General features: G+C 53.1%; 1 protein-coding gene across 2 annotated transcripts; it reads left to right on the forward strand.

Annotated features, from left to right (window-relative positions):
* The first annotated feature begins 4,164 nt into the window (after positions 1–4,164).
* Ninj1 (ninjurin 1) lies at positions 4,165–13,739 on the forward strand. 2 transcript variants are annotated; one of them, XM_036186773.1, is made up of 4 exons: positions 4,165–4,316; positions 10,980–11,208; positions 12,325–12,488; positions 13,061–13,739. In XM_036186773.1, exons 1-3 carry the CDS (start codon positions 4,242–4,244, stop codon positions 12,477–12,479), a joined length of 459 nt encoding a protein of 152 aa, XP_036042666.1. In that variant the 5' UTR covers positions 4,165–4,241; the 3' UTR covers positions 12,480–12,488; positions 13,061–13,739. The 2 variants fall into 2 exon arrangements, with proteins under 2 accessions (XP_036042666.1, XP_036042667.1); XM_036186774.1 differs by having other exon boundaries at positions 13,156–13,739.
* The last annotated feature ends 3,290 nt before the right edge of the window (positions 13,740–17,029 follow it).

Here is a 17,029-nt window from a genome sequence, read left to right on the forward strand (position 1 = left end):
TCCCCCCCCTCAGGTGACACAGAGGCGCAGAGCGTCAAGAGCAGGGCCTGCAGCTGGGTGGGTGGGAAATCTCCCGTTCTAATCTCACCTTGGGCTGACTCACACTCTCTGTGCCTGCAGCTTCGCTTCCTACACCAAGAGGAAGAGTTGAGCATCCTGGGTCCTGCCTGTGGAGCAAGCACTGATCTCCAATGCCCTTGGGAAGAACACCTGTTCAGCTTGGAAATATTCCCTGAGGCAGGGGATGGGGCAGACAGGCCACTTCATTTGAGCCCCTAGAAGTTCCAAGTGTGGCCTGCTGGCCTGAGAGCTCTTGACTGAACCTTTCCCAGGAGTGGAGGAAGTATGCCTACTTCCCAGGGCTGTTCCTGCGCATGCGCAGATGCCCAAGTACAAAGAGGACCAAAAACAAACCTAGGTGTCAGTCCTTGGGTACCATACTGTAGCAGGAATCTTAAAAGGTCCAATTAATAAAATCAAACCTGAGGCCAGGTATTGGGGTGAACGCTGGAAGATCAGATAAGCAGAACAAGCCACAGCTTCCTCACCTCGCCAGTTCCTCAGCTGATCCTGTTTCCGCAGACTGGAAGCCTCTGAGTCCGCATCCAAATGAATCTCAGCTGAACTGCTGCTCAAAGCCTAAAGCTTAACCAGCCAAATGCTTCTAGTTTCTGGTCTTCACACCTTATATATCTTTCTCTTTCTGCCAGCACTCCCTGGGATTAAAGGCTCACTTTTTGGGATTAAAGCTGTGTGTCACCATGCCTGGCTGTTTCCAATGTGGCCTTGAACTCAGAGATCCAGAGGGATTTCTGTCTCTGGAATGCTAGGATTAAAGGTGTGTGCTACCACTACCTATCCTCTATGTTTAATATTGTGGCTGTTCTGTTCTGTGACCCCAGATAAATTTATTTATTAGCCTGCACAATATTTTGGGGAACACAATATCACCACACCATACACTTTTTTTTTTTTTTTTCTCAAGACAGGGTTTCTCTGTATAGTTTTAGTGCCTGTCCTGGATCCCAGGCTGGTCTCGAACTCACAGAGATCCACCTGCCTCTGCCTCCCAAGTGCTAGGATTAAAGGCATGCACCACCACTGCCTGGCACACCTTTTGTTTGAGACAGGCTCTTATTTGCCTGAAAATCCATCAAGGTTAGGCTAGCTAGCCATGAGCTCCAGGGATACACCTGTTTCTCTGATCCTGTCTTGCCATCACTGGAATTACAAACACACACCAGAGGGCAGGCATTTTAGGTGGTTTCGGGAGATCAAAATTCGGGAGGTCCTCACACTCGAAGCATTTCCTTCCCACCTGAGTTGTCTCTGCAGCCTTTTCTTAGGTATGTATGGATGTATTATGTATGTATACAGTTGTGCCAGGCAGGGCAGCTCATGCCTTTAGTGCCAGCACTCAGGAGGCAGGTGGATCTCTGAGTTTGAGGCCAACCTGATGTACATAGTGAGTTCCAAGATTAACAGAGCTACATAGTGAGACCTTGTGTCAAAAAAAAAAAAAAAACCGAAGTAAATAAATTGTTAAATAATTGCTATTCATTAAATAAGTAAATAAATTGCACATCAATGCATGTGCAAAAGAAGGTGTTGGACCCCTTGGAGTTGGAATTATTGGTGTTTCTGAGAACAACAAGGGTTCTTAACTGCTGAGCCATCTCTCTAGCTCTCCTCATCCCTTAGTCCTGTTCTTACCAAGTAATGGCACCAGGCTTCATGAAGTGCTGTGCCCTATACCTCTTACTTAGTGTCTGACTACATCTGCTCCATAGGGTAGGTAGGCTTCCACTGCACCTGCAACAGGACCTGGCAGACTGGCAACCTTGGACACCATTTCCTTCTTTCTTCTTCTTAAATAATTTTAAAATTTTTAAATTTTACTTTATGTGGATAGGTGTTTTGCCTGCATGTACGTCCATGCATCACATGTGTCCCTGGTACCCATAGAAGCCAGAAGAGAATGTTGGACCCCATGGAACAGGAATTAGAGATGGTTGTGAGCTACCATTGTGTGTGCTGGCAATCAAACTCAGGTCCTTTGGAAGAGCAGCCAACAATCTTGACTACTGACCCATCTCTTCAGCATAAACACCATTTCTTTTTCTTTTTCTTTTTTCTTTTTCAGTTTTCTGAGTCAGGGTTTTTCCATGTAACCCTGGCTGTCCTGGAACTCACTCTGTAGACCAGGCTGGTCTTGAACTCAACAGTGATGCGCCTGCCTCAGCTGGGATTAAAGGCCTGAGCCAAGCCAGGTGGTGGTGTCCCAAGCCTTTAATTCCAGCACTCAGGAGGCAGAGTTCGAGGCCAGCCTGGTCTACAGAGCGAGATCCCGGACAGGTACCAAAACTACACAGAGAAACCCTGTCTTGAAACACACACACACACACACACACACACACACACACACACACACACACACCAAAAATAAAAAATAAAGGCCTGCACCACTACCACCACCCACAGGCCAAGCACCATTTCTTAACCTCTCTATCCCCCATCTTCTTTCTGGTGGTGGTGGTAGGGAGGTGGGGCAGGGGGGGGGCTGGCTGTCAGACAACAACAGGACAATAACCAACAGGCTTACTTGGCCTTGAGCAAACTCCAGAAGGTACAAAGAGAGAGGGTGAGCCACTCGGCCGCAGAATGCTAGTTCTGGGCCCACCTACTCTTTCCCAAGAGTCCCATGGTCTGCTTACTCCTTCTGAGAGGTTAGGGGAGGAAGGTATCAGCAAATACCAGTCGAGAATGTAAAGAGAAGTGGGGCCTGAGAACAAGGTCAAGGTCAGGAGAAAAAAAAAAAACAGCAGCTAGCCATTAATCTCAGCTCCCTCATCTGGTGTCTCCTTGGAAGACAACGACCTCTCTCCGCCATACTCCACCTGGCTTCCTAGGCTAGGAGAACTCTCAGGACATGCTGCTAGGACACAAGGATCTACTTAGCCAAAGCCTGAAGTAGTCCAACAGCTCCTTCTACCCTTGAAGTACACAGTGACAGATTCAGGCAGGACCATGATGCCAGCTCCCTCTGGACACTGAAGCTGCTACATTATTGATCCCCTCTGCTTCCTGAAAGGACCAAACAGATGCCATAACAGGCTGCTCAGTCTTCTCTCAGAAATCAGGCCTCGATTTCAGTTTCCTGAGACTTGAACAAGCAGTTTCTAGGAGAGCTGTGAACAAAAGACAGTCCTTGCAGTAGCTTCCTATCTGCTTAAGGCTCAGCCAGTTGTCTCACCAACTTAGAGCTGTGTGCATGGGTCAATGTGAACGTTCAAGGCCAGCCGGACCACATGACAGCTCAAGGACAAAGCCTCAAAGCCTGAGACTTGTCCAGGCCTGCTCAAAAATGATAACTGTAACCCCCTACCAGTAAATTCAAACGTCATACACCCTCACACAATCATATGATGCTAAGGCTTATACCACCCTGCTTACAGTTTTTCCCTTTAAAAACTCCTCACCCTGAGCGCTCAGGGCCATCCTCCTTCACCTGGCTAGCCAGTGTGTTGAACACAGATCAAGCCCAGGCTTGCTTGTTATCAATAAATCCCTTTGTGTTTTGCATCAGATATGGGCTCTGTGGTGGTCTTGCTGGGGGAAGGGGGGGGAGTGGGGGACTCTTGGCCTCTTCCCTTGGTCCTCTAGAATGTGCAGGAGGCACTAAATCATATCTCCATGCTCCAGGCAAAAAAAGCTGAGGCCCCTGGAGTGGAAAGCCACGTGCCAAAGTGGCCCAGAGTAACTGTTGACACCATTTTCCTGGGTTGAGTACTTAGCAAATACTGGGACTTTACTGCCTCAGGGTGCGCCCTGCCCAGGGGAAAACCAGAGGGCAGCAATGGGCACGCTTTAGCCCCACTTTATAAAGATGAAGTGCTCAGGTTCAAAGCTCAGAGCGGGGGCAGCTTGATCAGAGATGTTGAGACGGGGTCCCTGGGGACTCTCTGAAGCCATCGCGAGGACAGACGCCGGCCTACCTGCCTCAGCCATCCAGAAGGAGCCTGAGAATTGGGGACATCAAGACCAGAAAGGGATTATCCTGGACCTACGCGGTCCCATCATCATGCTTCTAGGCCTGGGCCCGCCCCGGTGGAGGCGGAGTCTGGGGGCGGCGGAGCTCGGGGGGCGTGTCGGGGCGGGCCGGGGGCGGGCACTCAACCCTAGCCCGCGGCGGAGGCGCAGAGCGCGCTCAGGCCGTGTGCTGGGCGGCCCGCGGCCGCACCATGGAGTCGGGCGCCGAGGCACACGAGCTCAATGGTGACCTGCGCCCGGACTTCCCCGGTTCCCCCGACGCCTCGGTAAGATCCCAGCACCCCCTGCCGCGGCCGCTGTGTGACCTTGGCCGGCGCTGCCCTCTCTGGGCCCGGCTCAGCAGCGGGCACCTGTGGGTGTCCGGGCCGGGTGTGCGCGGCGTCCGCACTGCAGGGTGGTGGTGGTGACCGCTGCTCCGGGGCAAAGTCGTGCTTGACCTGTCCCGAGAGCAAGTGGTGGGTCTGGGGACAGCACAGCAGGTGGGCAGAGGCGCCAGGCGGTCTAGCGTGCTGCCATCGCCCCGCTGTACAGAGTCCGCGTCTGGCTGGCACCACTCCTCGGGTGGAGGAGGTTGGCATTCCCCTCTCCCGGACTCTCCTTCCTCCCACACCACCCTCCAACTTCCAGCGCCTCGGAGCTGTCTCCTGCGTGCCCTGGGGTGGGCGGGAGAGGGAGTCACCGCCTCCTGATTGGAGGCCAGCACCAGGCAGACAGCTACGTCACCACCACACGGTGACCACACAGTTGCATGCAGCAGGGATAGGGGAAACCCAAGGCTGTGCCCCTGCTGCGGTCACCTGCCTATGAGAAACAGAACGTCACCCTCTCAGCCTTCAAGGTGTCTACTCTAGGACTGAAAGGACCTGCCCAGAGTTTGCTGTGCCAAGGCCACAGCAGTGGTCGGATGCCCATGTTGAGGGATCATCCTTCCTCACCCCTCACCTCATAGTCCACCTCCAGGGCAGGGCCTGAGCATGCCAGAGCCCAGCCTTCACTAGTACCACCCTGCATGGCCCTCTGGCCCTCTGTGACTTGTTGACTTTGGACATTCCTTCATTTTCCGACACCCCCCCTCGGAGGTGGGGGTGGGGAATTGCACCAGGCTGGGATTTTCCACAAGTCCTCATGATGCAAAATAGTCTGGAACAGAGACGTTCTGCCCAGATCCAGGCCCATACCGTGGGAACAGTGTTGTTCAGGGAGGAGGGACCAGAGGAGCAAGAGGTGGAAGCATGGGTGTCTGTCCTTGGATGAGAGGAGAAAACAGCACTAGAGAGCCTTGGACTCGTTCAGGTGTGCCAGCTGAGCCCTGTGGGCTCTGTCAAAGTCTGTGAGCGCTCGGGAAGCAAGGGACACCCTGGCTGTGTTCTTGGGGAGGGCCCTCCGTCTCTCTTGGCCTTTTTTTTTTTTTTTTTTTTTTTATGTCTTTTTAAAAGGAAGAACCGGCCAGGTGGTGGCGTATGCCTTTAATCCCAGCACTCGGGAGGCAGAGGCAGATGGATCTCTGTGAGTTCAAGGCCAGCCTGGGCTACAGAGTGAGTTCCAGGACAGGCTCCAAAGCTACAGAGAAACCCTGTCTTGAAAAACTAAAAACCAAACCAACAAATAAATAAATAAATACTAAATAAATGGAAAAACCAATGATCTCTCTCTGCCTTTAGGGGCAGAGGATGCAGATCAGGAACAGATGGGCAGGTGGTTTAGAAGCTGGTCTGAAGCAGGACTCTGCCTGTCTCCAGCCCTTGGCCTTGCCTTGCTGTGTCTTTCCTTCAGTACTATCTGTTCAGCTCTGCAGACAGCTGGATGAATTGTGCTTCCTAAGAGAAGTCTGAGCATATATCCCCAGGAGAGATTGGGTTGGGGCGGGGGGGGGGGGGGGGGGGCTCGGGAGTCACTGTCTTGGCTCTGGGAACAAGAGAGAGGGAGATTAATCTCCACCACTTCTTTGAAGATCACGGGTAGGGGAATGAAAGCAGCAATGTAGGCTTCTCAGGGGTGTGCAGGGTTGCCTGACATGGTGGTTGGTAGTGAGCACAGAGGCCAGGGAAGGCTCCTCTGTGGTGGAGTTGTTTGCATTGGTTTGCTGGAGGGACACGGATCTGGCCCTCTAGTTCAGTGGGAGAGCACCAAGGCAGAGGAAACAGTACAAGTGGAGACCAGAGGCTGGACGACTGAGGACATCCAGGGCTGGGTGGGAGGTTTTGTCTAGGGTCACTGGGGAGAGGATGCTTCCCTGGGGTGTGGCGAGCCTTGAAGGCTGCCCTGCTCAATGCCCAGTGCCCTTCCCAACCTTCAACTTTCTATGGCATGGCATGGCAGCACTCTGTGCCTCAGTTTATCATCTATGAAATGCTGTGGTGACAATGCTTTTGCTAAGTTAAAACTGTATGGCTGCTGTAAAGGAAATGCTTGCAGCAGAGTACAGTACAGGGTGGTGTTAGCTATGGAGACACTCTCATGGTGTCACCCACAGAGGTTTAGGAAGGACAGCACCATCCCCAGGGTGGAACTCCAAGGGAAACATAGTTAACCCTCTGGAAAAAGGGGTGCCACAACCTCCTGGGTGGCTGAGCTTCAGCAGAGTTTCCCTGCTGGGTCCTCTTAAGCACAGGACTAGGAAAGCTCTCTCTGCCCATGCCCTCCAAATGCTAGGTGCCCCAGAGCTGATTACCTAAAGGCCTCGTTAATGTCCACAGACTGAGGCAGTTTTTGTGAGTTAGCTCACTTTTACCTGGCAGCTGAGAAACAGTAAACACCAGTTCAGTGTGGAAATGTCATGCCCATGCGATGATGCTGGGGGCAGCTTCATGTTAGGCACTGCAGGAGGGAGGTGGCTGAGATGGAGCTGGACCGTAGCCCTGTGGTGTCTGCACTGCTCTCTTACCTCTCACTGAACCCAGGCTGAGGTACCAATGGTCATATCTTAGGTCTCCAGGCCATGACATTGTACACTGCTGTTCCCTCTGCCCAGCCTCAGCTGCTTGGAGAAGCTTCCTATTTTCCTCATTTCTGCTTGCCTGGCAGATCCTGGGACAGTCAGATCTTAGCCAAGTTCTAAAGGCCACCCTAGTGGGCCTCAGGGTCACTCCTGGTCAGTTCTGAGCCACAGGAAGTGAGTCTGCTGTGGGGACCCCGCCTCCCATGCTTCCTGCTGCCTCACTGGGGTTTCCTGTCTGGAATGCATATGTGGAACCAGGAGACACTTCTGTCTTGCTTCTTAGGCTCCCTGGGCAAGGACAGTGTAGCCTGGGGCACAGAAGTCTGGGCTTTAGATTCTGACAGGGACAGGTGGCTTCCTGCTGGAGCTGGCCTAGGGGTGGGTCCCCAGTTCCTGCCCCCATGCCACAGTAACCCCCACCGTCTACTGGTGTGTGACAGGGCCTCTGAGCAGTCCATGTTGGGGCCATCCAAGATCTACCTAGACTTAGACCTCTGGGTCACCTAGGACAGCATGTTGGCCTCATGGAGAGCCTGTGTGCCTGCCCTGGCCTTTCTTGTTTCTGGTTTTGTTTGTATGCTGATATTGCTCACTGACTGAAGTCTGTCACTGGGGAGAGCCATACATCGACTAAAGTTATGTCCTGGCCCTGCCACTAGATGCAGCATGTCCCAACAGGTCATAGCCTCTGAAACCATGGTATGAAATCCCCTGAATTTTCCTGCTTATTTTACTGATAAGCAGTCACCCTGCTGGCCATTGGTGTGATGAGATTGGGAATGTCAGGGTGTGTGTTTAAAGGATGGCATCCTGATCTATGGGTGACACTGATAGGCATAGATCCCCATCCAAGTTTTGGGGGGTCCGTAGTACCCATTATGTTATGACTAAGGCAGCCCTTAAGTACCCACTCCCTTCCCACCTCAGCCATGAACCATCAGGTGACCCCAGGCCCTCACAAGTGCAGCTCCCTGTATGTGCTGACCACTCCACAATGTTCCTTCTTGGTGTTCAGAGGAAAACAGCCTATTTCATGTCAGTTACCAGCTGCCCTGAGGTTTCAGGGAACTCTTGCCAGCCTTGGGACATACTAACCAGTGTGTTTTCTCCTTGATCTGCCCAGGTCACTGGCACAGGCATGGAAGGGTTTCCTAGCATGCTCAGGCAGCTAGTTAGGCCCACAGGGCTCTCTGATCTGTGGCTGGGTGGCCCAGCAACCCTTGGATCCATCCTACTGTATATCCTGGGAGAGGCCTGTGTGGCAGTCACCAGCATATCTTAGGATTAGACCCCAGGATTAGGCTCCTTCCCAGTTGCATGAAGCCTCAGGAGCCCTTGCCAGAGTGGACACCAATGGTATGTGTGCAGGTACAGCCCTAGGTGTGGAGCTTATATCCTAGGTTTCCCTGGAGGCATCCTACAAGGCCCCTGAAACCTCCGTATCCTGATCCCCAGGGGAGAATAGTATATCCTGTTACTCAGTGGCAGACAGGTTTCCCAGAGGGCATCCCCAGATATGAAGATGGGCAGATCTGCAACATGTGGGGGACACAGAGCCAGGCTGTGGGAAGCAGAGTTTAACACCAGGCAAAGGCCTGCTTTGCCTTTGGGCCTGTCCCTTGGCCTGAGACCCTTATCATCATCATACAGGCTGAGAAGGAAGCAGATGGCTGGTGGGTTGTAGCCTCTGTTGGTCCCAAGGGCTCTGAGCCATCTCAGGGTATTAAGTCCACAAGCCCTATGGCATATTTGAGACAGAGACTGAGCAAGACTAGCTGTCCTGAACTAGAGAGAGAGAGAGAGAGAGCCCCTTGAGAACTGTCTCCTTGGAGTGTCAGCTACCAGGGCTCTGAGCCCCAGAGCATTGGTTCAAATTGTCGCCTGGCTCCCACTTGCTGTGTGGCTTTGGAAAGGAGCTTCTGACGCAGAGCCTCAGTTGCCCTTTGAGTGAGGCCAGTAGGGGCATAGGCATTTGTGACTCAGTGCTGAGGGCAGAGTGAGGTTAGGGACGTGAGGCAGATCATTCATGTATCTGGTCCTTGTGACCATGTGGTCACGAAATATTTAAATGGTCCAGAATCAAAAGAAATTCTTCCTGCTGTTCAGCAAGCTTAGCCTGGGGCTATTTATGGCTTTACTTCATCCCTTCTCAGGAGTTGGTGGAGTTCTCTTCTCCACCAACTAAGTGATCAAAAGTTCTCCTTTCTGTGTTTATGTGTGCATACATGCATGCGTAGGCATATTTATCTGTATGTGTTTATGTGAAGATACTTATATGTATGTGTTATATGGCATGTGGGCTTGTGCACACACATGCACGCCCAGTACTTTGAGCATGTAAGCATACCTATGTACATCCATGCATTTGTAACTTCTACAGTACATACAACTGCATATACACATAAAATTATACACAAATACCCACACACATACTCACACACTAGGAATGTGCTCTTGAGTAAGAATTTTGACCAAAGGGAGCTTGCTATTCAAAGCGCAGTTTACGTTGAAAGCAGGGGTGAGGTGGGGGTTGGTACATTCCAGCCCAGGTTCAGGCAGCAGAGTGCACCTGTGCCTCCCACCCCGCACACTGCCTTCCTTCTGGAATACATGACTTCAGAAGAAATTTCAGGTTAAAGATACACACACTGTCCAAGTGAAGGCCTGCCCTCTGTCAGCTCAGTGGCCCTTGCTTTGGGCTTTCCAGCCTGCAACAGTCACCTGAGTACAGTGGATGCCTTCCCCCACAGCCCTACAGCACAGCCTCCATCCCCTGCATCTTTCATGAGTCTAGAAACAGGATCTTTCAAGGTGGCCCCAGGTGGCTGGCTGCCAACAGCGGGCCCTGGCCACCTCTTTCAGCCTCATGCCCACTCCCTGGAGACTATAATTCAGGTCTTGATGGCTCAGAGGCACCAGTGGACAAAGGGCTGAGCCTAGATCTGCTGAGATTTTCCTAGGTAGCTGAGAAGGGGCCCAACCAGGGCAGCTTGAGAGAGCTGACTGGCTCTGTGGAAAGAGAAAACCAGCCACTTTTAGAGTGAGGCAAGCCAGCTAGAAAGATGACCTCTTGTGACAGGGGGAGCCAAATGCTACCAGGGGAGGTACCCTGACAGCAGAGGCCTCCAGAAAGAACCTCAGAGCATGGGGGTATCTGGAAGGGGAAGCCCCTGTGACTGGCAATATAAGAGGTGAGAGGTGACCTAGGAAGTCGCCTCCAGGGAGGGGCAGGGGCTGGGACCAACCCTAAGAGAAGATAGGATGCTATCAAGGGTCGCCTACCCTGAAAAGAGCTGGAACTATATCTCTGTCGTTACTATGAAAATTCAGGAGACAGACATCCTGCTCTACTGCATACAGGATGGTGGGACATCTATTGAGCACCTGCTGTGTGCTCTTGGTGACACATATCCATAAGTAGCTGGAGCTAAACAGGGTGACCAGACCATCCTGTAGGGTGATGCTGAAGCTGGAGGTGTTATCTGTGTGTGAGGTCAACTAAGGGGGGGGGGGGGAGGCTGGGGCTGGGAGGTGAGCCAAGGCAGGGTTGACCAGACCTTTGGGCTCAGCCCAGGAAAGGTTAGTTCAAGCCCAGGCCAGCATGCAGGGACCTGTCTACCCCCACCTCACTTCTCTTCCTGATACCAGGCAGGAACCTAGACTCGGGGAGGGGAGGCCCAGGTTTCACAGGCCAAGAGGACTACCTTCTGCACAGGATAGTGAGGGCCATGGTCTTTCTCAGCTGGAGGCCCGTATGTGTGTGTGCTGAGGTTGGTGTTCCGGTTTCCTTCTCTCCAGAACTTTACCCCAGGGAATTTCCTTAGAGTAACAAGCACTTGCCAGGGTTGGGACATCAGAAGCCCTACCTCCAGGGGCCTTGACAAGTCCCTACAGCCCCAGGGAGACCTGGAACCCCTTCCTGACCTCTCCCTGTAGCTCTCCCCAGAGCCCCAAGTTGCCCCTGCCCTACTGATCACTTTGCTCCCCACAGCCACCGCGCTGGGGTTGGAGGAACCGGCCCATCAATGTAAACCATTACGCCAACAAGAAGAGCGCGGCAGAGAGCATGCTGGACATCGCGCTGCTCATGGCCAACGCTTCGCAGCTGAAGGCCGTGGTGGAACAGGGCCACGACTTTGCCTTCTTTGTGCCTCTTGTGGTCCTCATCTCCATCTCTCTCGTGCTGCAGATTGGAGTGGGCGTGCTTCTCATCTTCCTGGGTAGGGCCCATGGCTGCTCCAACAGCCCTAAGGATGGGTAGGGAGATACGTGAGGGGTGGGTATGGGGTGCGGGGGTGTTTGTAGTGGTTTCGCCTCAAATACTTGGCTCCTCCCCTCTGACCCTGCGCCTTGGAAGCAGAGGAAGGTGGGGCAGTGCAGGGGAAGGGGGAATCGGGTACCTGCTTCCTTGGGTCCCTGTGGTAGCTTCTGCTAGCCAGTCCTCCCTCTTAGACCAGTTCAGGCCTGACTCTGCTGCCTGTGTCCAGTAACAAAGAGCAGCCAAGTTCCCCAAGTGACAGAGAAGAAACCCTTACCTAGGAAGCAAGGAGGAGACCTTGGGTCAAGATGTGATGAGGGACTCTGGCTTGGGAGGTGAGGAGGGGATCCTGGAGCAGGAGGTAAAGAGAGGACTCTGGAATAAAGAATGGAGAGAGTCAGTGGTTTTGGAGATAAGATGATTCTGGGCCCAGAAGGTGACCTTGGACCTGGACCACTGTCTCCATGGACAGGATGCCCAACTCTTTCTTCTGATTCCGAGTGAAAAATCCAAAATGTAGACTATAACCACTAATTCCCAAACTTAGTCACTGAATGTCCCCTCAGCAGATGACCCACTTCCTTTGGTAGGCATAGATGGATAGTAGATAGGAAAGTGGGCTGGGGTTGCCAGGGCAACCTTGGTGCCTGTTGAGAGTGGAAGATGCCATCAGGAACAGGGAGGGCCCAGATTTGCTTTCTGGCACTATGACCTTGGGCTAGTGAGGGGCCCTTCTGGGACTTCATGGTCTGTACCTGTGAAATGGGTATAGTAGCAGAGCCTAAGGTATAGTGGAGGGTCTGTAAACTGGAGCCCTTGAGTTCAGCGCTTTTGCCTTTGTAACGAAACCTGGCCTGGCTCGGCATCCAGAAGTGTGGTCACCTCTGCACATAGCCTGCCTGGACAAAGTGGAGAATATAGAAGGTATGCCTAATTTGAGCAAAACAGGCAATTTTTCAATAGGGAACAAAATCCTAAATATGGCCAAGAACCCTATACATTTCTCCCAGCACACTCCCTAGACACTTTCATCCAGGCCAGGCTTCTCTAGGCAGCATCTTCTCCCTCTCACCCACAGTCAAGTACGACCTTAACAACCCAGCCAAGCATGCCAAGCTGGACTTCCTTAACAACCTGGCCACAGGACTAGTATTCATCATTGTGGTGGTCAACATCTTCATTACAGCCTTTGGGGTCCAGAAGCCTGTAATGGACGTGGCACCCCGGCAGTAGGACACCCAGGTGAGTTGGTAAGGGAGGCTGAGACCTGCTGCTATCACCACCGTGGGAGGCTCATCGGGTGTGGTGGGTTCTGGGCTGGCTAGCCCCTCACCTGTGGCATGACCAGCCCACTTACTACACCTGAATGTAGTCCTTGATGCTTCTTGGGTATGTAGGTCATCTGGCCAGAAAGAGGGTACCAGGGCCCGTGGGGACATAGTCCCAGTCCTTCCAGCCTCAACTCTTGATGAGTGTCTCCAGAGCTGACTCCAGAGGCTTCAAGTATCTGGTGACAGCATGGTCTGCTGCTGCTGACAGCTGGAATAGTGGCTTTTACTAGGTGGGTGGCCATGGTCACTACTGACTGGCTCTTGACACCATGATGGGCCTGGCCTTTAGGTCCTGACAGAGACCCGGGAATATTGCATTCAGTGTGAAAGGGGCTATAGCACCTTGTCCATGGTGGACAGTTCCTTACACCTGACTGAGTAGCCCTGATGCCCCCGAGCTCTGGCATGGCCTCAGCACCCCCTCTAGCCTAGGGCACTGTCAGTTGGCCTAGCAGCACTCACACCTCTCTTGTGTCTTTCCAGAGTCCTCAAAGTTACCTGACCGCAGCCCAACTGTCCAGACCCCTGCCACTGCCATGCCCTTAAGACATCTCTCTCCTTGTGCATCACTCCCCTAGACCACCAGAGCCCATGCTGGCCACCGCTGGACCATGGTCAGAGATGGACTTCCACCTGGCTGTGACTGTTGTGTGGGTGGCTGCTTGAGGCATGTGGGAACTGGATGCAAGGCTATGAAGATTAGAACTGGACAGCCCCACAGAAACCCATGCCCAGAGAATGGTCACTGCCCACCAAGGTCACGCGGCAAGTCCATGATTGGGCTCGACGAGGGGCCAGCACAGGCCGACGTCTCAGGACATTCCAGAAGGACCAGGATCTGCCCCTCCCTTTGCTGATACACCAGCGTCCCTATTTCCTATGGAGCCTGCACGGGTCCCCCTGGAGACTGCTGCCTCTGCCGTTTCTTAACCCGGGGACCTTGGACCGCTGTCAGTGCCTGTCAGCTCCAGTAGTGGCCACTGGTTTCAGCCTCAGTGCCTAGGCTTGGCAGCCAGTAAGAGGCAGCCATGCCCGTGGGGGCTACAGGTCAAGCTGGTACCTCCTGCCAGTAGTGACCTGGGAAGAGCCCTAGCCCCCGACTCAGGGGTTTAGGCCCCACTTTTCTAATCAGGAATGACAATAAAGCTTATGTGCTTCCCTGCTGGGTTCCATGTGCCACCATCCTCCTGGGGCACCATCATCCACTCCCAGGCAGCCCTTCCCTGCAGGGGCATCAGCACATTCTAGCCAGGGTATCCTCTTTGGAATACCTGATTGAACTCTCAGCCTTCCTTCTGTCCAGGGGTACGGTTTTAAGGCAGAAGTTGACATCTGAGGCTCAACAGCCTTTATGCACAGAGAGGTTTCAAGAGAGGCCGGCAAGATGGCTCAGTGGTAAAGTCTTACTGTACAAGGACCCAAATTTAAATCCCCAGCACCCATGTAAAATTCCAGGTGCAATGGCGTGTGCTAGGATTATCAGTGCTGGGGTGGACGGTGGGGTGGTTTAAAGAGCCTTGTTGTTCACTGGCCAGCCAGCTAGAAGTAAGACCTGGTTTTGACCCCTGGCATCTACACGTGCATGCCATACAATGCACACACACACACACACACACACACACACACACACACACACACACACAAAGTTGCAAGAATAGTCCATAGAACTCCCTTACATACTGAATGTCTTACCAGACATATTCTGTGGCCCTGTGGCCTCCTCAGGATTTGGGAGAAATGCAGGTTCCTGGACCCCAGCTGCTATGTGATGAGATTGGAGTGTGCCAGCCTCCTGGGTACAAGGTTGGAAGGACACTGCAACTCTCTGCACTTCGACTGCCCAGTGTTGGCATGCCAAGTACTAGAAACTGCTGGCCTTCCGAAACCTGCACAGCAGCCTGATGTAGCCAATGACTGCATTGCAGACCTCAGTCCCATGCCCAGGGCCTCTGCCATTTGTAGCAAAATAAGACAAAACCCTACTCAGGACTCCACATGTCCCTGCTACCTCTCCAAGTTCAGGAGGTGTCCCTCGGGCCTGCTCAAGTGAAGGAGCTCACCTAGGTACCACTTGCAGAGCTGGAAGGAGACATGCACCATGGCTGCCCAAGCATTTGTTAACGGCATCTGTGAGGCTGTCTCTGGCTGTGCTGTACCAGGGGAAGGCAGCTTGTGTGAGCCTGGGAAGCAGCCATGTTCTTGTCTCGAGTTGCCAGCTGTGGCCTCGATGGGTTCACATGTGGTCTGTACCCACTCTGGCACTTCCTGTCTGAAGCTGGCCCACCTGGCTGGCACTTGGACACATCTCTGGACTGACTGTTGGACACTGTGAGTCCAGCTCCCACCTTTTGAAGGGTTCTTAGCTGGAGGAGAGAGGAATTAAGTGATAGCTAGAGAGACCTAGCTGACGAGAAGAAAGACACACAGGATAGCTTTGGAGGGCCTGGATCAATACCCAACAGCTAGTCCTTTATTGAAAAGGGTTTGTTTTGTTTTGTTTTATAACAGTGCCAAGGGGTGGGGCAAAAGACCTCCCCCTTGAGATCTAAGCACACCGCACAGCCAAACACCTGGTAACCACACCCGTGGTTTACAGCCCCACTGGGTAAAGCAAACTCAGCTTCTCTGACCTGAGTAAATTCTCACTAGGAAGCCTCTGTGGGCTCCCACAGGACACCGTCTCCAAAGTGGCATCCAGCACTGCCCATGGTCAGCAGGGACCCTCTCATTGGGAGGAGATGGCCTGAGAGTCTGTCTTACCTAGAGGTCTCCCTCACCCAGCACATGCTGGCTCCCAGGCCCTCCTCTCCTCTGCTTTGTTCTCACTGTACCTTCCAGCCCCAGCCCTCCATCAGTCCCGCTTCCTCCCATTGGGCCTGTGCTCTGGGGCATAAGACCCACCCATACGTGATTCCCTCCAGCCAGCCTCTGAGAGTGAGGGACCAGGGCTTCCCTCAAAACCCCCACTTCCTATCTACCCCTCACTTATATGACCAGTATGCCCCTTTAGAAACTAGGGCCCTAAGACATCCCAGAAGTCCCTACAACCTTGGGTGCAGCTGACCAGTCAGGAACCCAAAGTGATGGATGAGAGAAAGCCCCTGTGGGGGGAAATGGGCAGGTCCCTTCTAAAACTCCAGGAAAAACTGTTATGATGCAAGCCTGTAATTCCACTCAGCCAGTTTCCTCCACCCTATGGACCTGTCCTACTACAAGCAGGAAGGTCAGAAGTCCAAGGTTATCCTCAGCTACCTAGTACGTTTGAGGTTACTTGGGGTTATAGGAAACCCCGTCTTTAAGAAAAAAGCTCCAGGAGAAATCTGGGTGCAGGGGTACATGTTTAGTCACCGCTATTCGAGAAACGGAGGCAAGAAGATTGAGTCCAGAACTTAAACTCAAAACTGGGCACACAAGTAAAGGGCTGCTGAGTGTGAGTAAACAATAGAGTCCTGTGCAGATGGCCTGGGTCTGACCACTCCTGGCTTAGGGCCATACCTCCTCGCACTGTCCCTAGTGTGCCCTCCAACATGTGGACTGGCCAGCAGCCACCTGCGTGCCTGGACTCAGCAGCCGGATGTTGACCAACACATGGTTTAGTTCCTTCTTCATCAAAAGAGGAAACCCCCAGATGGGACTTGAGGGGCTCAGAAGTGGCCTCACTGAGGCTAGGCTGATATCCAAGCCGGATTCCCTGGTCAGGGTGGCTCAGAGTGAGCAAGTAGCTCTCTCCACCATGGACCTGTGCTCAGAGCTCACCTTTGACCACCTCGACGCCCATGGTAAAAGAGGACCCCTGATCTCCTGATGGGTGTGTCCCTGTCCCCCAGCCCCATCCCTTGGTGTGTGCTTCCTGTCCCCGACAGTTCTGTCCTCAGATGACTCCCTTACACTCAGACACCCATGCCAACTGCCCCCACCAGCACTTAACCTGATGCAGTGCCAACACTGGCACCCAGAGAACAAGTCCTGCCACCTGCTGGGTCTCCTAAGGGCCACGGGACTCTCTGCTGGAGCTGGGAGAAATGGGTATACCCAGTTCTGTGCTTTTTACTGTGTGTGTGTGTGTGTGTGTGTGTGTGTGTGTGTGTGTGTGTATACACATGCATGTGGAGGTCAGAGGTTTGCATTGGGTGTCTTCCTCAACCACTCTCCACCTTATTTTTTGAGGCAGAGTTCCTCAGAGACCCCGGAATTCACTGATTCCATTAGACTGGCTGGCCAGCAGTCTCCAGGGATCCTCCTGTCCCCACCTCCTCAGTGCTGGAATCCTAGGCACACACAGCCATGCCAAGCTTTGCATGGGGTGTTGGGGGTCGGGTCCTCATGCTTGCACAGCTTCTCCCCAGCTCCCTTGCTTCTCTTGTTGATGAAGCCTTGGTCTGGCCCTGCCCTCCATCCACCATTGCCCCCCAGAGCCAGTGACAAAAGTTGGCTGTGTCTAACCATTGCTAG

Source organism: Onychomys torridus, chromosome 5 (genome assembly GCF_903995425.1).
Source record: "Onychomys torridus chromosome 5, mOncTor1.1, whole genome shotgun sequence".
Classification (NCBI taxonomy): Eukaryota; Metazoa; Chordata; class Mammalia; order Rodentia; family Cricetidae; genus Onychomys; species Onychomys torridus.

What these genes read in the sequence shown, in the direction of transcription:
- Ninj1 (XM_036186773.1), top strand. Translation starts at nt 4,242, where the DNA reads ATGGAGTCGGGCGCCGAGGCACACGAGCTCAATGGTGACCTGCGCCCG. An exon ending in CCGGTTCCCCCGACGCCTCG is followed by an intron (nt 4,317 to 10,979) that starts GTAAGATCCCAG and finishes TGCTCCCCACAG; the next exon opens with CCACCGCGCTGGGGTTGGAG. An exon ending in CGTGCTTCTCATCTTCCTGG is followed by an intron (nt 11,209 to 12,324) that starts GTAGGGCCCATG and finishes TCTCACCCACAG; the next exon opens with TCAAGTACGACCTTAACAAC.